Genomic DNA, 22,992 nt, shown 5'->3' on the forward strand with positions numbered 1-22,992 from the left:
ATTCTGTTACAGACAGCCACAATTACAATACTTGTTTTAAGGCGCCTGCGAAACTGCTTGCAACTGCAGATCTTAAAACAGTTTTTAAATAAGAGGCGTAAAACAATCAGGGTTTTGTGCGTTTGAGAGTCCACAGAATTCACGGAAGGACCCCCCTTTTTTTTGCAGGATCATGCCACAGAATCTCAGCTTTTCTGGCTGTTTCAAGCCTTCCACTTTTCCAGTGGAACTAAGAGTAAACGGATGACACCAAGTCTTAGGAGCAACCTGAAGCAACACGTATCTGAGAGGTGTGAACAGCCCCAATTCATCTCAGTGGATTAACTCTGAAACCTACAGATGATTAGAATATCCATGTCGCTCATGTCACCTCTGATCATTTTAGCAGAAACACCCAGCTCAGGTACTCTTTTGCTTATTGCATCATTCATTTCAACTTATTGAAGTCATTCATCCCCCAGCCCTAGATTGCCTCTCATGGTGCTAAAACCCCAGCTGTCTCTTACCCAGGGGCAGTTTCACCCCTCCCCCCCCCCACTACAGCTAGGATGTTGCTAGGAGTTGTAGATACAAAAAGGCACCAAAAGTGGAAAGTGTGGGGACAGAGTAAAATAGATAAAAAGTCAGCACAAATGTGCTGTTGTACTGAGGGTGCTATTCATGCGCCCCTGATGCAAACATGGCTGAAAGCGAAGCCAGACCACTGCAGGAAAGTAAAGCCAACCGAAGACTTAGCGTTAGCAGAAGGGGCTTGGAGTAGAGACAGAGAAGGGAGGATGGCTGTGACAGAGAAAAGCAGCCACAATCCAAGTGGATGGGGTGATGGGTTGAGGAGCGAGAAGGGGATTATGGGACCAACCTCCCGCCCCACCTTGCCCCTTCTGCAGAATGCTGAAGTGAATGATGCAATAAGCAAAAGAACTTGATAGGTTAAAAAGGAGAAAAGAACAAGAATGCTAGTGTCCAGAGTCTGTCCAGCACTAAAACCAGGCCAGGGCCCATCAGGGCTGAGCCTTGGTACTGCTTCACCCCAGTAAATATGTCTGGAAATTCCCAGCCAATGAAGGCTATCCCTGGGGCTGAATCCCAACAGGCTCTGCTCTCTCTACATGACCACTGTCCTCTGCCTTGGACCTCACATCGTCATTCGCATGGGAGCCGTGGAAGCACAGCTGGTGCATGACGCCACCAGATCGGAAGGGCTGAGTTTTACATGCATTATGCATGGGGGAACAATGAGCCATGCTGCAAGGCAGTGGAGAATCAGGCCTTTGGCTCATAGGTAACCCTTATGCTGCAGCACTACAGGGAGCTTCCTTGCTTTATTCCCTAGCACGAGGAGGGCCAAGAGGAGTCTGTTGACTGTTGCTGAGCAGGACAGAACACCGAGGGCCGGCATACGGGGTGGTCTGCAGGCGAGACTGGGCACGAATGAGCAAGGGGCCAGAAGAGTGGAGAGTCTATAAGAGCTTAATGGAAGATTGCAGAACCACAGCACTAGCAGGTCAAGTGTGAGATACTGGATTGAGAGAGGTGAAAAACAGGAGAGGCACCTGGGGGTTTGTCAGGGCAGGACACGTTCACAGCAGCCGAGCAATGTTTCATCCTCGTGCATCTACATCAGAAAGAGTCCATTAGTACCACCAAACACACACACACACACACACACACCCCGCAAAGGCCAGAATGCAGCAGGGACTGTTCAGGACAGCAAGAGCAACTACAATAATAAAAGCAAATGCTGCAGATCATCTCTGGTCTTTGGACAGCTCATCCCCTTTGCTGCAAAAACACATACAATTAAATCACAGATACATTTGCTTTCAAAGCGATTACTGGTCCAGCTGGGATTAGCAGGGTCACAATGGACCTTAATCCTGAATCAGGCTTTTGTAGCTACACTTGCTGCCTCCCCCCGACCCCAATACGAGATAGCAAAACACACAGATTCATCTCTTAAAATACACTCAAAATATTCTGGTTTCCACTGACGTCAGGATAAATCTGCAGTCTAATCATGGCTGTACTATTACTGCCACTGCTTTAAAGCACTACAGTGACAATGTTCATCAAAGTATTCATTAACCTCAGAGCTCCTTTTAGCCCTGCTACAAGAGACTAGCATGCAGTGCAGCACAGAACGGGGTTTGAGATTCAAATGATATTTCAAAGCAGTGCCAACGAAAACACATTTAAAAGACATTTAGAGACACAGTATTTGCATCCCAGCTCAGAAAGGCAGAATCCCATTTCCAATCCTCTAATCATGGAAAATAGCATCTGAGCAAAAGAGGAGTGGATTGCCCAGAGGGGAATTCAGTACAAAGCTTTGGCTGCTATTGAGCGACACGTGCACTGCACACAATGGTGTTTGCAGAATCATGCAAATCTCACCTCCTCCCCTCAGATTAATTTACAGACTCTCCTCCGCACGCAAGACTCATTTCAGTTTATGGAAAATCCATCGGTATCCCCAGAGGAGACCGCGTTGATTGCAGAGGGTGAGAAAGCCATGGGCCTGATTCTCCATCGGCTCACGTGGTCAGCGATGCAGCTGGCATCCTGCCTAGAGACTAGGAAGATGCACTTGGTGTGAGAGAAGTGATGAAATTTGCAACTCAATTGACCTGTTGTCCTGGTGGATCTCTGGTGTCCTGCTCATGGCTCTGACACCAACTTGCTGGGTGGTCGTAGTGAACTCAAACCCATCCCTTGGTGCCTTCCTTTCCCCTTTTGTGAAGTGGGGTAAATGCTTCTTACCCATGCCCCAGGGGAGTGGTAATCCAGAATGAATTAGGGGCTGCCAACCGCTCTGCCAGCCCCAGATGGAAGTAGTTATCGAAATGCAGAATATTTTTTATTAGTTAATGACTCCTGATGCCACTGAAGTTGCAAAACACTCTAGAGGTTCGAAGCATCGTGGCGCATTGGAGAACACGACTACATATTAGTCCGCATCCCACCTTTCTGTAGTGCCATAAATAAAGGTAGCTAGCAGAGAAGGTGATGGTGGTACAGTAATTTTCACTATTAGAAAACCCAGAGCTCTAAAGGGACGCTATCATAAAGGAGTGATCTAAAGTAAAGCTATGATAGAAAAGCTACCCACTGCCTTTGAGAACAATCCAGGAAGGAAGGGGCACATTACTCTGCTTTGTACACTGGATTTCTCTAGGGCCAGGACCTCTAGCCAGACAGCTGGGATGTGAGTTCACAAAACACTTTCCTCCCCTCCCCCAGATTATAAACCTGCAGCCCCCTAGTGTCATGACACACTTCTGTTTAGGTAAGCACTTATTTCCAAGACATCAGTAGCCAGGAGTGGAGCAGATGTTATCAATGAGGCCACGTGTCCCATTCAGCATGGCAGACCCAAGTTATGCAACAGGAAACCCAGCTTGATATGGCCCCAAACTCACACTCTTTCCCCTCCTCCTGGCCCCCAGCACAGCATCCCTTCCCGCTTTATAGTATCATCACTTCAGTTCTACCCTGCCTAAGCTTTCGATTTTTGGGGCACTATGGACTTTTGTATTGAACACACTCAATTGCTCTGTGGCTGAGGGCAGGGGGAAGCGACGGGGTTGGAGACAAGCCATGCTTTGGGCACTGGAGAATACATCTCTCTCTCTCTCTCTCTCTCCACCTTTGGACAGGGGCAGAGGTGACCCTAAATTTGAGCTAGGAGGGCAATACTCCTTAGTCCACACTCCAACATACCTTGATAGTCACTAGCTGATCCTCCCCATCCCTTTGCAGGAACTGCCAGTACAGCCCAGGCTGAAGAAGGCCATTAGCTTTCCATGTCCACACTTAACTAGTGCCCTGCTGACATAAAGTATACTCCTCACGCTGTCTGAAGAACAGAAGCCATCTGCTGCTAAGCTGTCTGCTAACTGCAGCAGGCCCCCCAGCATCAGGTACGCTGGACACACTGTGAAAATGATTTTCACAATCAGTCAGAAGCACCGGAGGAGATTTATGTTTTTAAAACAAAGTGTAGATTTTGGAACAGCTCTAAATAAAAGCACAATTATAAACAATATGTCAGGACACGAGAACCTTTACCCTCTGCACAAGTAATGGGAGAACCTAAAAGCTTAGCATCAAAAGCAGCTGCCCTTTGATTATAACAGACAGTTAGGTCAGAGGGGGCTACTACCCCATACCTTTTATTTTGTGCATTTCACCTGGGCCAAACAGAAGTGCTGTGGCACCATTTTGCCTGACTGAGGAATATAGTTTCCTCCTGGAATTTAAACACTAAGAACCTTGGAGCCAAAGGCACATGTGCAGATGTTCTATGTCCATATTAACATTGAGGAGCTTTGGAGAGAGTCCCATGTTGCTGCTCTGCAACTTTGTGCTAATTCAGCTGATTGGGGCTGAGCCCAAGAAGTGGGTAGGATGCTGCTGCAGCGCCCTTGGGATGGGAGGTCATGGGCAAGCTATTCCTTTGCCTTCTCAGCTCATGTGTGTTTGATGCATCGGGAGAATCATCCAGGGCCTGATCTTTTCCCAGCAGAACGATTCCCACCAACATTAATTGTGAACTGCATCAGGCTCCTTAATTCATAATTGGGTCTTGCCTCCACCCTGGCCCCTACATGACGCTATCAGCATACAGGGACCTCAGCTGGTCAGGAGAGAATTCTCCCAGCTTGAACCCAGTAGGGCCGCATGCATGACCCAATGCTGCCCCAGGGAGAAAGCTTGGTAGCACCCAGCACTATGGCAACCTGTTCAAACTTACACCACAACTGTTTTGGCCCTGCACCAGCCCAGAATGCAGGTGGTGCAAAGGAGGCGTGAGGCCATCTTTAGCTCTCTGCTACTCCGAAGCTGCATGTCTCAGGAGGCGCTGCATAAGGTGTGCGCTTACTTTGTCCCTAGAACATAACTGTTACTCTGAGGACATCAACAGTGCCAGAACCTGTTTCCAGGTGTCTGAGTTAAACAACAACTCAAACAGCCTGATTTAATGGGATGGAAAATTCATTTTTTGTACAAACCTCAGTACTGGGCTAACCATCGTACTGTGAACGAGAAGTTATAAAATGCTGTGATTTTCTTCTCTTCTAGCATAACTAGTAGCACCCTGAAATACTGAATGTCAGGAAAGGGCTAGAATGATAAAAACACTAGAAATTCCAAAGGGAAGTCATTATCTCAAAGATACAACTCTGAAGAACCTGGCAGTGTAGTTACTGCTTAGTGAATCCACTGAAGTGTCACTTCATTGCTCCTTCTAGCAGCAACAGCTCATAGCACATGCTGAGCTACTGGGCAAACTGTTAAGAAGCAGATAAGTGCCTACGTCACTTTGAAAAATGCTACTTCGGAAAGTGTTACCCATTCTCTAACCAAGGCCTGATGTGGACTGAGGGTACATACAAGGCCTCTGAACTAGGAGCATGCTGGGCATCTTAAAACCAAAGGAGTACAAGAACTGCTCTACTGTTCTGAACCGATTCTGCAGTGCCCTTTGTCTTTCGTGGGTCTGGAACCAGTGCATCACGCATAGGTCTCAGCTGAGCAGGGCACTTCAGCACATGCTTTAGGGCAGGGGTCGGCAACCTTTCAGAAGTGGTGTGCCGAGTCTTCATTTATTCATTCTGATTTAAGGTTTTGCGTGCCAATAATACATTTTAATGTTTTTAGAAGGTCTCTTTCTATAAGTCTATAATATATAACTAAACTACTGTTGTATGTAAAGTAAATAAGGTTTTTAAAATGTTTAAGAAGCTTCATTTAAAATTAAATTAAAATGCAGATCCCTCCGGACCAGTGGCCAGGACTTGGGCAGTATGAGTGCCACTGAAAATCAGCGCACGTGCCGCCTTTGGCACGCGTGCCATAGGTTGCCTACCCCTGCTTTAGGGCTTCACTGAGTCAGGGACTTGTTTTTTTGCTCTTCCTAGAGTGCGACATGCCAGTGTCGTTTCTGATTGACATGATCTTTGCAGGGGAGTTGTGAAAGAGTTATCTATTTGATTGGATGGCCCAGCTTCTGAAGACAGTCCCTTTTTCCCCTCAGGTATTACTGCTAATGCTAGATGAAAAACAGACTTAACAAGAAGCCTGGATGATGACATGGAGTTCACTTTTTTGTCTCATCAGCTTAGAGAGTCGAATTCCCAGGCCCAATGGAACAGGTGTGATCATCTAGTCTGATCTCCTGCATAATACAGGCCAGAGAACTCCCCGAGAATAATTCCTTATGGAACTAGAGCCGAGCTTTTTTAGAACAGCCAATCTTGATTTAAAAAATAGCTACTGAAGGAGAATCTACCACAACACTTGGTAAAGTCTTGCAATGGTTAATGACTTTCACTGTTAAAAATTTACCCCTTATTTCCAGTCTGAATTTGTCTAGCTTCAGCTTCCAGACACTGGGTCATGTTAGACCTTTCTCTGCTAGGTCCATTGATTAATATTTTCCCCCAAGTAGGTATTTATAGACTCTAATCAAGTCAACCACTAACCTTCTCTTTATTAAGCTAAATAGACTGACCACATTGAGTCCATCACTATAAGGCATGGTTTCTAAAACGTCCATTTTTGTGGCTCTTCCACAAGAATGATAAAATTTTTCATTCATATCATCCAATTTATCAACCTCCTTCTTGAACTGTGGACACCAGAACTGGACACAGGACTCCAGTAGCACCATTGCCAGATACAGAGAGAAAAAATATCTCCACTCTTACTCAAGATTACTGTTTGTGCATCCAAGGATTGGACTAGCCCTTTTGACCATCGCATCGCACTGGCAGCGCATGTTCAACTGATTATTCACCATGACCCCAGAGTCCTTTCTTCCCAGGAGAGAGTTCCCCATCTTGTAAATACAGCCTACATGCATCCATTTGCATTTGGGTGTATTAATAACACATTGTTTGCTTGAGCCCAGCTTAGCAAGCAATCCAGATGGCTCTGAATCAGCGACACCTTCTCTTCATTATTTACCACTCCCCCAATCTGCATATCACCTGCAAACTTTCCCACTCATCGTTTTGAGAAGCGCTTCCATTCCAAACTGTTTATAGGTAGCTAGTTTTGCACACTGCTCCTTCACTTTTGGAACGTCATTTTTCTTGACTTTAGGATTAGAGAAGCCTGTATTTATTCCTTTTCCAAACCAAAAACCAATCTCGAAGTGAAATGGTGAGAGCAGAGTTTAATCCAAAAGGTTCTTCTTGCGAGCAGATACTGGACAGAAAAGAAAGATCATATCTATGGATACAAGAAAAATCATCACTTTTTAAATTTTAAAAAAATATATATTACCCTTGAATTCTCATGCCTTGAGTCTTTCCTTAGATCAAGCCAAATCATAATTGCTCAGGAAGCACAGGAGGATTATACATCTAAAACTGATTTCTGAAGAGGTATCCACTTGCTCCAGGATGCAAGCCCATCTTTTATCAATAGCATCTTTCACAGTCAAAAACCTTAAGTGGACTGAAGCCTTTGTGTAGAAGGCTGGGGTTGGTGCTAGCGACTCAAAAGATTTAAAACTCTTTGGGAGCAGTAGGTTTTTGGCAACTCACAACTCTCACCGTTATTTCATTATTTTGGGAATACTCAGACAGAGCATTTTCATCCTTTCCTTCTCATTTAGGTGAGGCACAGCAGCAACAAGACGTACAAGCCATCTTTGCCATTTAGAGCCAAAGACAATGAGTCCAAAGTAAAACCCATTTAACTACTACAGTTCTTCAATGCAATAACGCAAACTAAAAGAGCTCCTGAAGCATTTAAGAAGACGAATAAATATTTAATTTCGGTCTTATAAAGAGTCCGTTTACATCCATTAAACAGAACTACACACACTGAAAACAGGCTGTTTTTAAGACAAAACCATAACCACCTTCTGAACCCTGTAGAGAACTTTCTACCTTCCCACCTCCACTCTCAAACCTGGTCTACACTGGGGGGCGGGGGATCAATCTAAGATATGCAACTTAGCTATGAGAATAGCATAGCTGAAGTCGATGCATCTTAGATTGACTTAGAATTACTTGCGTTGCGTCCTCGCGGCGCAGGATTGATGGCCGCGGCTCCCCCGTCGACTTTGTTTCCGCCTCTCGTCGAGCTGGAGTTCAGCAGTTGATGGGAAAGCAATTGGGGATCGATTTATCACGTCTACACTACACGCGATAAATTGATCCCCAATAGATCAATCACTACCCGCCGATCCAGCGGGTAGTTTAGACATACCCTCACACAACTTCCCCAGTAAGCAAAGTCATGCAGCACATCCTAATGTCACCAAACCCAGGTCTAGGGAAACCACAGGGAGGAATGCACAGTCCAGGGCCAAACCCCCTTGCCATGAGGATGTCTTGCCACCAGCACTGTCTCATTTATAGCAAGAGTACTGTCATGGATGGATATAAACTGTTCAGGAAGGACAGGCAGGGCAGAAAAGATGGCGGAGTTGCATTGTATGTAAGAGAGGAGTATGACTGCTCAGAGCTCCGTAAGTTATCAAAGCAGAAGGGGACGCTACAGCTTTAAGACACTTCAGCTAAAAATGTCGCTCCTGTCTGTCAGAAATCTTCATCCATGAAGCAGAGGGATGCGTCTGGCAGCTCTCTGTCACCCTAACAACAGAGCAGGAATGGTGTGGCAGGAAGGAAAGAAAACTTGAAAACCTGATTCCCGGCCTTCCCCCACTTCCATGCACCACAATATATAACCCTGTGCAGGAGTCAAGAACCCAGCAGCTTTCTTGGACCTCAACCTAGCCTCAATCCCCTCCCCCACCCACCCAGCATTCATCATCCTTGCTTTGGCCTTGTTTAAGCATAAAATTTTCTGTTTAATATAATTTCTTGTCCAACTGCTGCTTCTCTTCCTATCGGCTGGCTTCTGTACAGACTCTGAATGGCTGCTAGTTTAAACAATGGGATCTTAGCTATCAAAAGTTTAACACTGCAGATTGTGGAATGATTTACAAAGGATCAAAGTGACAATTTAAATATGTCTAACCCTATCAATCTGTCACAGCAAGCTCTAGTTCGACAGCACTATTTATTTTTTAAGTTTCCTTCAAATAATAATATGAGCAACTTTCACTATGAAGTTACAACAGACCACATACCTGAATTTGAGGAAATCTTGACTGAGCTTTTCAAAGCAATCCAGGGGATTTAGATACATTAGACTTAATAGCTGATGTTTCAAAATGCTCTAGACCAGTGGTTCTCAAAGCCGGTCCGTCGCTTGTTCAGGGAAAGCCCCTGGCGGGCCGGGCCAGTTTGTTTACCTGCCACGTCCGCAGGTTCGGCCAATCGCAGCTCCCATTGGCTGCGGTTCGCCGCTCCAGGCCAATGGGGGCTGCAGGAAGCGGCGTGGGCTGAGGGACGTGCTAGCCGCCCTTCCCGCAGCCCCCTTTGGCCTGGAGCAGCAAACCGCGGCCAGTGGGAGCCGCGATCGGCTGAACCTGCAGATGCGGCAGGTAAAGAAACCGGCCCGGCCCGCCAGGGGCTTTCCCTGAACAAGTGGCGGACCAGCTTTGAGAACCACTGCTCTAGACTGCTTTGAAAAGTTCATCCCTAATTTTATGATTATTTATTTACTTTTAATTAGTTCATTAGGCGGCTCCTATGATCATGTGAATTCCAGTAAAACTCAAAGGGCTCCATCACTTTCTCTTTGGGGTCCAATATTTTCCCATTCTCCATAGTGATATCAAATGTAGGTAGGAGTTTTGAAAAGAGCTTTTTTAATTCTGCTGAGGTATTATAGGGAATAGTCACAAATGAATCCCTGAACACGCTAGATTGGGGAGCCATTACTCAACTACATCCTTTCTTCATGATAATGAAGACAGTTTACACCTAATCCTCAACATTCACCACTCCTATTAAATGACAAAGATGTGAGTTATTACATATTTCGACCCATTTTATCTATGAATAATTTAGTTCCCAGTCCTGAAACCATCAACAGAAGCTTTTGCTATTCAATAGTTAAGTTTCCATTTTAAAAATGTGATTCTCTGTTGCTTAGTTATCTGCTTTTGTGAAAGAGACAATTTCAAGGACGAGGAGTGCCGCAAAACTGGTCTAAAATACAAGCCCTGAATGTCTTTGGCTTGTTTCCTGTGAACCACACAGAGATCCACTCTGCAACAACAAGTTTTCAGTGAGATTTTTTAAGGGCAACTAAGTGAGAATCACAGGATTCAAGTTTCCCCTGAATGCAAACAGAAGTTTATTAGCACATTGCTGGTTAAGCCATATTTTTAGATATTAGGTATAGTACAGACTAACATGGCTACCCCTCTGATACTGTAGGAGTACTCCATTGTTCAGGATGAGCCACCTAAATTCAAGCTGCTACAGTCACCCAGTCTACCTAATATGCTTAAAGATGGTCAGGGAAAGAGACGAAGCAAATAGGTTCCTGATTAAAAATAACTGGCAGGAAAATCCTTTTTTAAAGAAGCCTGTTTTTTAATCCTATATAAAACTGAAGATGCAGAATTCTTTCTTCCCAGTTGCAATATTTATAAGAACCCTTTGCTATACTTCAGTGCACGAGGTTTTTTTAATTGACAGTTAACCAACATATTCCTGTACAGGAGTCATTTTTAACTTCTTGCTATATGCCAGTTTGCTGTCTTATTACAAGCTCCCGCATAAAATCTCCAAATGGCTGTCGATGCCCAACAAGCTTTAACAAACTATTTTGGCTTTAAGTTGCTTCACCTCCGTGACTAGGAATTCTTCACGGTATTTATTTATTTATGGCTTCAGAGCACGAATAACCACTTTAAAGCCAAAGACCTACTAAAGCTAGTGGAACAACTTGCAATTATTTCAATGGGCTTTGGATCAGCTACCTTTTAAAATAAACACATACGTCTACGTATTTGCCTAAAACCCCACAGAGGCTCTGAACATACAGTGTCCACCATTCAAAGACAGAAGGATTGTGAAGTGCCTCTATAGCTATGTAACCATCAATGCCCCACCTTCCAATCTGGAGGTACAGCTTCATTTGCATTTTGATTAACATTTTAACTGTGGAACAGCAAGCAGCCTGTTCAAGATGTTTCACTGCAGCTATGGTGCAGTACCCCACTATGCTTTACTGATCACGATAATTCCCTATGCTGTTAGGGAATAGAAGACTCATAAACTGCCCTAGCAGTTAAGTCATTTTCACTGAACTCCACTGAGAGGCAAAGTTGTCTATTGGATGGTGCACTGGAAGGAACGTCAGGAGACCCTGGGTTGGATTCCCAGGTTAGCCACCGACCTGGTGTGTGACTTGGACAAGTCACTTCAGCTTTCTGTGTCTCTGTGCCATGTTAGCTCTTCAGGATAAGGACTCTCTCTCTGTGTATGTACAGCACCTAGCACACTGGGGTCCTGATCCCACTTGGGGATTTCTAGGCCCTGCTGTAATATGAATACAGTGAAGGATGGCCAGTTTCCCATCAAAATATGCTGCAAAAAACCCCACAGAATCAGATGTACTTTTGTTTGTATGGACTGTTTACAAACACATTGCATTCCTGTTTCTACTCCCAGTTCAGAACACATTTCTTAATAGATTAAGAACTTCTCCGACAGGCTGAGTACTCACCGCCATTAGCTCTTTCTGGAAGGATTTCCTCTCCTTGTTCTCGGTATTATTGCAGTCTTCTTTCAGCTTCTCCAGCACCGAGGCTACCCGTTCCGACTCGCTGTCTAGTTCTGCTCGACAGAAGAAAGTGAGTGGCAAGTTTATGTATCCCAAGGCGTCTGCGAACGAGCGCCAGCTGCTGATGTTCTCCATAAGCAGAGTCCTGACTGAGGCGTAGATATAGGTCAGAAATTTGCAAGGCCTCAGGATTTGCTCAAGCAATGCACTGGTGGTGAGATCAGGTCCAGAAAAATAGCTGGGCTTGACTTTCCCAACCACTAGCACGTTTTTGGCGTGAACAAGGCCGATTTTTCCTTGGTAGTAGCCAATGTACCATTCCTTGGTCCACAGCTGGCCTTTCAGTTTGATCTTCTCTTCACTGAGCAGCGCTATGACATCTCCTTTCTTATATTCCAGTAAATAATGGTTCTTGTTTTGGCGCACTACAGTCTTAAGCAGTTTGCCATACTTCAGGCTCGCAACTGGCCGCTCCTGAAAGACAGGATATTTGCTACTAGCAGCCAGGGAGGACAGAATGATCTTCCCAACCTCATTCTTCTTGAGGAACCTTCTCTGCCCAGTGGACTTGATGGCACTTTTAGGAGGTGGTTGTGGTGTTTGCACACAGAACTGGGTCAATATGGCGTCCTTGTCATCCTTGACCTGTATCCTCAATGTGAAGTCTGAGAGCTCATTGAAGTCATGGGACATGATTGGGAAGATAAGGCGGCTGACTTTCCCCAGCTTCATCTGGAAGCCTCGGATGATTTTGGCTTGTTCGCTGGCCTTCACCTCATAATTAGTCATGTTGGAAAACATGCAGAGTTTCAGGTCCTGCGGCTGGCCCAGAGCGAACTGGTGCTTGCCCCACAGCTGCAGGGCCACAGGCGCCACGCCGTGGATTTGCCGTGTAACCTCGGTCACTAAGAGAGTCTTTGGCGCACACTCGTGTCCAAAAATAGCCACTATGGTTTTAAAAGAAGGATGTATGTGTTTGGGGCCATAGACACCCACTGTGATCTTTTTACTGATGTAGTCCCAGACAGTGTAAGGATATATGACGTTCTGTCCTTGGGCTACAACAGCTACATACATACAAGGTTCCAGGTTATCCAATTGCACCTGTATCATGTCTCCATAGGAATAGCTGAGTTGCATTGGTGTATAGGGTCCTTCTTTTATGTCACTACGCAAGCACTGTAATCCCACCAAGCTCTGACTCACGATGTCATTCTTGACCTCCGCCGACACTTTCATCTCCAACATGATGAACGTTTTTACCTCCATGTTGCTCAGTTTAATCTCCAGCACTGGGCTTATGGTGCTGCATTTGTCACTGTTGAGCTCCAGGGGTGGGTCTAACAGGGCTTTCATGGAGATCTGCTGTGTTTCCCCTGGCGAGACATGTCCTTCTGGCACATGGATGCTGATGTTAGTATCTGGGAGCTGAACTGCTCCACCAGAACTATCCAGCTTGCAGACGATGTTGGTCTCCACAGGTTGTGTCTGACCCCAGCCAGGATTCTGGCCAAGCAAGTCCAAGTCGTGGCACGACCGTGCCAACTTCCTGTGGTTCAGCCAGGCAGTTCTAAAATCTTCCCTGCTCTGGAACTGCTCTGGGGTAGGCGATTTTAATCCAGTAAAAAACCCTGATGATGCTGGCATTTCTGATTTTGCCTGAAGGACAGACAGCTCCGACAAACTGTACGAGCGTTTACTCCTGAAAAAGGGATTGTCCCGCCTCACAGGCTGTTCGAACTCCAATCCATTTGTGGATGGAAGTTCAACAAAGATGTTACTTATGCTGCTGTTCATTGCAGAACTGGCCCCTGTAAATGGAGGAGCTGCCGTGTCAAACAGCAGTAAGTCCACAGTGGTTTTGGGGGTGCACTCTTTGTCTGAGCTGGGCATCATTTGCAAGTTCCCATTCAGAAACGGATTGGTTTGGACCCCATTTAAGAAAGGGTTGTTACTGTAGGTGTTGGCAGAGTTTCTCTTTACATCAGTCCACTCTCCAAGCAGATCTAGCTCTCTGACTCCTTCGTCAGGACTTTCGAGCAGATTGTCTATCATGCCACTGTCAGTGAAGGAAGAGTTTCGGTAGTTTACAGGCTGGACGTAGGAGGAAGGTATGTAACCCATTTCCGTGGTATTATGAGCATACCACCACTCGCCTCCCGAGGTATCCAAGACGTAGAGGTGGTCACCCTTGGAGAACTTTAAGGTTGTGAAGTTAGTTGGGCAATAGTCCTTGATTGCTACAACTTCCTTTGCATTTCCAAAAGGCGTGGGATTGTCTACCAGCAAGGCACTAGGAGAAGGCACTGCAAAGTGAAAAGAAACAAGTATCACAAGCAACCTGCAGAAGTCATAACAGTTATTTACTAAACCTTCATCTTGGAAAAGCAATCCAATTACTTTGACCAGAGAAGGCCAGACACAAGTTTTATCATATCATCTGATCATTTTACTTCTAATTTATTTAAAATTTATCCACTCAGTACTTTGGATGCTTTGATATGTAGTGAGAGCAAGCTTCCGCCCTGAAGATCTTACAATCTAAAGAGACCAGACAGTCCAAGGGCTGGAGGGAAACCAGGGATGTGACTTGGCCAACATCACCCAGCAGCCCAATGGCAGAATTGAGACTAGAACCCAGGACTCCTGACTCCCAGTCCAATATTTTACCAATGAGACCACATTACCTCCCCTTTCAAGTAAGGTCCTAACAACCTCTTCTACAGGAGAATTTGGCACTCCATGCTCTTAAGTCAGTGCGTGGAAAGAAGGAAAAGGCTCTGATAAATGCCACATAAAGGAGATGATTTAATGGGGCTTTATCAGAGTCTTAAAGGAGTCGGACATTGGGGATGTCTTTTACCAACAGAATCGGCCCGTCCAGTCGGTTTCTTAATCTGGTGCTTGTTACCTTAGAATCTGAACAGCTAAAAACAAAAGTCTTATAGTCTGCAACCCTGGGGACTGCTGCACAGGGTCAGCAATATCTTAAAACGCTCTGGCTGATGATTCTTTGTAATCACAGATTGCTCCTTGGGCTCAGTTAAATAGTATTATCAAGGAGAAAGTCAAGGTGGGGGAGGGAACATCTGTTCTTGGACCAACTTTTGTTGGAGAGAGAGAGAGAGAGAGAGACAAGCTCTTGAGCTGACACAGAACTCTTCCTCAGGTCTCCGATGATCAAAAGACCAACCTTCTAAAATCCCTGTTCCCCTGAATTGATTGTCGAAGGAGACTTTTTAAAAAACAAACAAAAGATTTTAGGATTTATTCACAAGGACAGATACCAACAGACTAAAAATCAATCCTTCAACTAGGCCCCCGATCCAGCAAAACCAACTCATACTGGTCTTCAAACACGTGCTCAAGTCCTCATTGTCGTCAGTGTGCTTGTCTCAATCGAAGCGCTAGTCACTTGCTACAGAGTTCCGTGCTTTGTATTTTTTGTGCTACGACCAAAATCAGCGTGTTGTCAGCTTTTCCCTCCCCTTCCCCAACGTTTGCATTTCAAGGCTATTTAATAAAAATTAACTCCATGTGTAAAGAGAGGTCCATGTAATGGGAGCTCCCAAAATAAACACTGCAGCTTACCACTGCTGTATTATCATGAATTAACCAGTGTTTCCAAACTCATTTCCAATCGTAGTATTCAGCTGCAGGCCAAACTGCATAGTATTTTGCCATACTAACAAAGCTCCTGATACAAACCTAAAGCAATACAATATAGCCTACAGATGGCCAGCCCAGTGTCAGCTTTTTTGCATTCATAGTTAGACCATGTTTGCTGCAATAAATGTTAAAGTAAAACTTGGATCTGTCACCAGCATTTTGTTATCTTGCTAGACAAACCAACGAGATTTTTGCCTAAGGGAAAAAAGTCCACTTTTGTAAGTACACACAGCAAAAAAAAAAAATCTATTTTTAAAAAATTGTTCAAGCTGGATTATCCCAGTATCAAGACTGAGGCAGAATCAAGATCCCGCCCCTCAAAATAAAAGGGTCACAGAAATTAATATATGCATAAAGCCACTAGCCCAATGTAATTCTATGCTGCCTGAATATAATGGTTTTAAAGACCGAGAAGGCACTTGAAAGGTTATTTTGATAAGCCATATGTTACAACGTGATGCTGTTATATCAGAAAAGAATTCAAAAAGTAAAGCTCCCAGGAGGTCTTTAAACACCTCTGCTAGCTCTTAGCTATTGCAGCCCATACGGTATACAATATTACACATGGGTCTGATGTTCCCTGAAGTAACGTAGGCACAAAAAGTTGACATTTAAATGCTTGTTTTCTTTAAGAGACTTGTGGGTCCCTTTGCTTTCTACTGTTGCTTTGTGCTACCCTAGATGGGGGAACATCTTACTTTAAATACAAAAATGTAGCTCTGCTACTGTAATTCTAGAAACTTTATAAAGTTTAAGGACAAACTCCTGCAAAGATCAGAGGGGTAGCCATGTTAGTCTGAATCTGTAAAAAGCAACAGAGGGTCCTGTGGCACCTTTAAGACTAACAGAAGTATTGGGAGCATAAGCTTTCGTGAGTAAGAACCTCACTTCTTCAGACGCAAAGTGTGAGGTGCAGCCATCGCTCTGGGTTACTGGCTACTTCTCTATCTGACACCAATTCTACCAGCGCAGCTGTGCTGTCCCTGGTCTCAGGTAGTTAACATGACTTTGTGACTTGGTCGCCCAGCTCTGGGGCTGGGGTTTGCTCTGTTAATGTCACTAACGTCACTAGATACAACGCAGCCATAGCTGCATCTTTTCTCTAGATCACTTCTGGCTACTAAGCATCCATCGAGTATCTAGATCAACTGCTCTGTAGAGACCTGATCCTGCCAGGTGCTGGGCATCCAAGCACCAATCCAGCCAAACTCTTCAGCATGTGCTTCACTGTAAGTGTGGGAGGCTCGGTCTTCACTAGCTGTGTTCTGAACTCGTGTTAGCTAACAGGGAAACCCTAGTGAAGACAGTTTTAACACGAGTTAGGAGGTTCAGGGAAACCATAGGCCCCCTCCATACTCCATCTTGACCTGCTAACTCATTTTTAAACTATCTTGTCTTCACCAGGATTTCACCTGGGCTTAGTTACCAGCTGTTAGCTCAGAGGTAGTAGCAGAACAGAGGAAAACAACACACTCTCGGGATGGGCAGGGGCACATTTGCAGAATGTGGCAAGTGCCATCTGGGAAGCCTAGGTGGAGGACGGACCCAGGAGCTCTGCATTGGCATTACCTCCCACTTCCTGCACAGAGGGAAAAGCCACTGTCATGAAGATCTCCTAAGCCATGTAGGAGTGACGCTGCGCTCCTGCATAGTTTAGGAGCACTGCACAGCTCCACATCCTCTAGCTGCACCCCTTGCCCTCTGGCACGCCCGCTGGGTGGCAGGGCTGGCTGAATAGAAAAAAGAAAAAAAAAAGTGTAAAGAAGTTGTGAATGTTGCTCGCAGTTCCCCCCCTCCATCAAACATTTGACAGACAACTTGGTCTATTAGCTTCCCAATGCAAACTGACCCCACCACGCACCCAGATGGAGTCTATTCGTCTGCTACAGTGTACAAATCACATGCAGACATTAGGTCTTCTTCATTCTGCAGTGCCTGGAACTTAATTAATAGTGCCATCATTCCCACAATGCTGCCAGGAGCCTGACCACGTCTCGAAAGGCTAGCATGCTAGACAGTACGAGCCTCAACTACAAGCTAACAGCAGCATGAGTAACAGAAGCAGTGCGTCTTCCCCCTCTTTAAAATGCTGACGATATTTTTCACCTCCAGCACAGACACGTTCCCTGAAAGGAACATTTTAGCAATTCCAGCCAGAGGCAAGAGAACACGCCCAGCTGTGTGTGTTCTTGGGGGGTGCAGAGAAGGCAACAAACATGAATTATGACATCTTCCAGGCTCTGATCTCACTGGAACTGAAACACAAAAATTAAAAGCACCTCTTGACATGAACAGCAAGGGATGTGGCGGTTCCCTGGGCATTGTTCTGCACTGCGCTTAGGCCTTGCTTGTACTTGAGACGCACTGGGCACAACTCGTGCAAGATCCTGAGCTTAAGGCAGGGGTGGGCAAACTATGGCCCAGGGGCCACATCAGATGTTTTAGTCTGGCCCTTGAGCACCTGCCAGGGAGCAGGGTACAGGGCTTGCCCTGCTCCGACGCTCCAGCTGGGGAGTGGGTCGGGGGCTTGTCCCACTCCGCACGTGCTGTGGCTCCGCCTGGCTCCAAGCGGCAGCAGCAGGTCCCCCATCCAGCTCCTACACACAGGGGCAGCCAGGGGGCTCGAGACGCTGCCACCGCCCCAAGCACTGCCTCCACAGCTCCCATTGGCCGCAGTTCCCGGCCAATAGGAGTTTCCTGGCTGCGCCTCCGCGAAGGAGCCAGAGGGGGGATATGCTGCTGTTTCCAGGAGCTGCTTGAGGTAAGCGCCAACTGGAGCCTGACCCCCTCCCATGTCCCAACCCCCTGCCCCAGCCCTGATCCCCCTCCTGCCCTGAACCCCTTGGTCCCAGCCCGGAGCACCCTCCTGCACCCCCAACCCCTCATCCCTAGCCCCACCCCAGAGCCCACAGCCCCAGCTGGAGCCGCACCCTAACCTCTTGACCCAGCTGGGGAGCCTCCTCCTGCACCCTGAACTCCTCATTTCTGGCTCCACCCCAGAGTCTGCACCTCCAGCCAGAGCCCTCACCCCCTTCCACACCCCAATTTCATGAGCATGGATAGGTCACAGGCCATGAATTTTTGTTTACTGCCCATGACCTGTCCACGACTTTTACTAAAAATACCCGTGACTAAAACGTAGCCTTACTCACAAGACTTGAAGGTCAGAAGGGACCATCATGATCATCTAGTCTGACGTCCTGCACATTGTGGGGCACAGAACCTCACCCACCCACTCCTGTAACAGACCCCTAAGCTCTGGCTGACTTACTGAAGTCGTCAAATCATGGTTTAAAGACTTCAAGTTACAGAGAATTCACCATTTACACCAGTTCAAACCTGCAAGTGACCCATGCCCCATGCTGCAAAGGAAGGTGAAAAACCCTGGCGAAAGACCCGCCAATCTGACCTGGGGGAAAATTCCTTCCTGTCTCCAAATATGGAATCAGTTAGACCCTGAGCATTTCAGCAAGACCCACCAGACACACACCTGGGAAAGAATTCTCTGTAGTAACTCGGAGCCCTTCTCATCTAGTGTCCAGTCTCCAGCCGTTCGGGAATTTTTGCTACTGGTAGTCGCTGATGGACCACATGCCATCATAGGCAGTCCCATCATACCTTTGCCTCCATAAACTTATCAAGCTCAGTCTTGAAGCCAGTTAGGGTTTGTTTGGGTTTTTTTTGCCTCCACGGCTCTCCACGGAAGACTGTTCCAGAACTTCACTCCTCTGATGGTTAGAAACCTTCATCTAATTTTAAACCTAAACTTGTTGATGGCCAGTTTATATCCATTTGTTCTTGTGTCCACATTGGCTCAAGTTAAATACCTCCTTTCTTTCCCTGGTATTTATCCCTCTGAGGTATTTATATAGCGGGATCCTATCTCCCCTCAGCCTTCGTTTGGTTAGGCTAAACAAGCCAAGCTCTGAGTCTCCTCTCATAAGAGAAAGTTACTCACCTTGCAGTAACTGAAGTTCTTTGAGATGTGTGTCCCTGTGGGTGCTCCACTCCAGGTGACAGTGCATCCTGGCGCCATTCATCGGAGATCTTTGGTAGCAGTGCCTAGCCAGGACTCACGCGCTCAGCTGCTGTCTCGTGGTCTCAGAGTCTGCCTGAACATGCGCATCCTGCACCCCCCTCCGGTCCTTCTCTACCGTGGAGAGGTCAGAACAGTACTTCAAAGTAGAGGGGAGGAGGGCGGGGAGTGGAGCACCCACAGGGACACACATCTCAAAGAACCTTAGTTACTGCAAGGTGAGTAACTTCCCCTTCTTTGAGTGCTGTCCCTGTGAGTGCTCCATTCCAGGTGAATGTGAAGCAGTACCCACTATGGCTGGTGAGACTTTGCAGATGCAGCAGTGAGTAGAAGTACTGTATGGCCTTCTATGGTGTCTGCCGTGGTATCCTGCATGATAGCATAGTGTTTGATAAATGTGTGTTCGGATGAGCACGTGGCTGCCTTACAGATATCAGGAATGGGTACATTATGGAGGAAGGCAATGGATGTTGACATGGCTTGAGTAGAATGAGTTCTGATGCCTTTGGGCGGTTGAGCATTCTGAATGCAGTAACAGGATTGGATGCAGTCGGAGATGCACTTGGAAAGGCCCTGTTTAGAAATGGCTGCACCATTTGATCTCTCGGTAATGGAGACAAACAGTCGCGAGGACTTACAAAATGGTTTAGTCCTGTCTAAATAGAAGGCAATTGCTCATCTGATGTCAAGGGATGCAGAGTTGCTTCATGCGGAGTCTCATCAGGTTTAGGATAGAATGTAGGTAAGTATATAGGTTGGTTAAGGTGGACACCACATTAGGGAGAAATTTAGAGTGTGGGTCGCAGGGTAACTTTGTCTTTAGAGAAGGTTGTGTAGGGAGGGTAGGCCATCAGGGCGCTTATTTCCCCTACCCTCCTTGCTGATGATACAGCAACCAAGAAAGCTACCTTCATGCACATAAGAAGAGATGAGGTAGCTGAGGCTCGAATGGAGGTTTCGCGAAGAATAAGATTGAGATTGAATGCAGGTGCTGATGGATAAATCTTGGGGTAGAGATTTTGTAGGCCCATGAGAAAGCGTTTTATGGTGGGGTAGGCAAAGAGTGAATAGCTGTCTAACGAACCGTGGAAGGTGGTAAGGGACACGAGGTGTACGCTGATGGAGCTGAGCGAGAGTCCATCCTGTTTTAGTTTCAGGAGGTAGTCTAGGATGTTAGGGAGAGTCACAATATGGGGTGATAAGTGTTTATTTGAGCACCACAGGGAGAAGCGCTTCCACTTCTGCAGGTAAGTTTTATGAGTGGAGGCTTTTCTACTATGCAGGAGGACATATTGGACTCGCTCAGAACAGGCTAATTCGTGGGTCTGGAACCATGAACGAATCATGCTGTCAGGTGGAGTTTCTGGAGCGGAGGGTGAAGAATTCGTCCGTTGTCCTGAGAAAGCAGATCTGGTCTGTTGGGGAGAGTCTGTGGAGGACGAGCAGACCCATGGAGCAGGCAAGGATACCATATCTGTCTTGGCCAAGCCGGGGCAATGAGCATGACCTGGGCCTTGTCGTCTCTGATCTTGCGCAGGACCCTGTGTATCAGAGGGATTGGTGGAAAGGCATACATGAGAGAATTGTGCCACGGGGATGAGGAACACGTCTCCTAGGGATGCAGTCCCAAATCCCACTCTGGAGCAAAATAGGTGACATTTGTGATTCTGGGTTGTGGTAAAGAGGTCTATTGACAGGATGCCCCTTGGGAGAAGAGCTGTTGTATCGCGGGGTGCAATTCCCATTCATGTTCTTTGGAGAAGTGTCTGCTGAGTGTGTCAGCGGTAGTGTTGTGACAGCCGGGTAGGTACGATGCAATCATTTGTATGTGGTGTTGTATGCACCAATTCCACAATCGGATGTCCTCCATGCATAGGGAGTGCAATCGTGCTCGCCCGTCTGTAGACGTGAAACATACATGCTGTATTGTCCGTTAGGACCCGGATAGATTTGTTCTTTATGAGGGGAAGAAAGTGAAGGCAGGCTTGTCTCACTGCTCTGAGCTCTAGGAGATTTATGTGTAGACTCGTCTCTGGCGCGGCCGAGCAGCCTTGTGCGCTCCCCAACCAATCAGGGAAGTGTCCGTGGTGAGCACGAGCATCAGGGATCATTGCTGGAAGGGAACGCCCATGCAAAGGTTCTCTGGTCTTGTCCACCATTGCAGGGAAGCTAGTACGTTCACTGGAGGAGTTAGCAGCATGCAGAGGCTGTGTCTGCTGGGTTTGTAGCTGGAGTTGAGCCAACCCTGAAGACATCTCACGTGCAGCCTGGCATACTTGACCATGAAGGTGGGGGCTGCCATGTGGCCAAGGAGCTGTAGGCAAATACTTGCCTGTATCCTGGGATGAACAGAGAGTGTACGTATGAGGTGTATGATAGTGAGGAATCTGTTGTGTGGGAGTGAGGCTCTGGTTCGAATTGAGTCCAAGTAAACTCCAATGAATTCGATCTGCTGTGTAGGTGTCAGGGTGGATTTTTGGATGTTTATTTGCAGGCCCAAGCTATGGAAGAGGGAGATGGCGAAATGGGTAGCATGTAGCATCTCATCGTATGAGGCAATGATGAGGCAATCGTCTAGGTAGGGGAAAAGTATGTTCCCGTGTCTGCGGAGGTGGGCCACGACTACGGCTAGGGTCTTGGAGAATACTCTCGGTGCTGTGGAGAGTCCGAAAGAGAGTACCCTGTACTAGAAATGGTCGTGACCGATTGTGAACTGTAGGAAGCGTCTGAGCTGGATGAATGGATATATGAAAATAGGCGTCCTGTAGGTCGAGGGCTGTGAACCAGCCCCCTTGTTCCAGCGCAGGTATTATTGTGCCCAGTGTGACCATCTTGAATTTCTGTACCCATATGAATTTGTTCAGTAGGCGTAGGTCTAGTATAGGCCTCCATCCCCCGGTATTTTTCTGGGTCAGAAAGTAATGGGAGTAGAACCCTTTCCCTAGATGTTGTGTCAGTACAGGTTCCACTGAACCTAGCTGGAGAAGATGAGCCACTTCTAAGCGAAGTAGGTGCTCGTGAGAGGGGTCCCTGAAGGGGGATGGGGAAGGGTAGGAGGATAGGATATAAAAAGGGATAGTTCAGTTACTCTATTTCCAGGACCCAACGGTCCTGTGTAATCTGCTGCCAGGCATGGCGGAAAACCTGGAGGCAGTGGCCAAATGGATAAGTAGGCGGTGGAGTCAAGGGGTGGTCGTGCAGACCCTTGACAAATGCTTTAAAATTGTTGTTTATTTCCCGATGGGTGGGAGGTAGCGGTTTGCGCTTGATTTTGTCTGCGCCTAGGAAGTAGAGCGCGATTCCTGGGTATGGTCTGTTCTGAGGCCGGTGATACTGTTGTGTGCGTGGCCTCTGGTAGGGTTGATACCGTTGTCTCCTGGGAAGGGATGGATAGATGCCCAGGGTCGCTCTAGAGTCTCACACAGTGTGAAGGACTTCGTCGGTTTTCTTGGAAAAGAGTTTGTCTTTATCAAAGGGGAGGTCCTCCACTTTGACCTGCAGGTCTTTGGGGATACCGGATGCAGAGAGCCAGAAAGATCTGCGCATAACCACTGCAGTTGCAGTGGTGTGGGCAGCTGTATCCGCCATGTCCAAAGATGCTTGTAGGGCTGTTCTGGAGACCAACT

The 22,992-nt window shown here is 46.7% G+C and overlaps 1 protein-coding gene across 3 annotated transcripts in view; it reads right to left on the bottom strand.

Moving 5' to 3' along the window:
* The window catches only part of SH3BP4 (SH3 domain binding protein 4), a 156,712-nt gene that overhangs the window by 14,851 nt on the left and 118,869 nt on the right, over nucleotides 1-22,992 (bottom strand). For 2 of the 3 annotated variants that reach the window (XM_034785212.1, XM_034785210.1), the window contains exon 3: nucleotides 11,605-13,967. In XM_034785212.1, coding sequence (XP_034641103.1) covers nucleotides 11,605-13,967 — 2,363 coding nt within the window. Of the gene's footprint in view, nucleotides 1-6,518; nucleotides 7,213-11,604; nucleotides 13,968-22,992 lie in introns of those variants that run through there. The other variant, XM_034785211.1, reaches the window with a different exon arrangement.

The sequence above is a fragment of the Trachemys scripta genome, chromosome 11 (genome assembly GCF_013100865.1).
Source record: "Trachemys scripta elegans isolate TJP31775 chromosome 11, CAS_Tse_1.0, whole genome shotgun sequence".
NCBI lineage: Eukaryota > Metazoa > Chordata > Testudines > Emydidae > Trachemys > Trachemys scripta.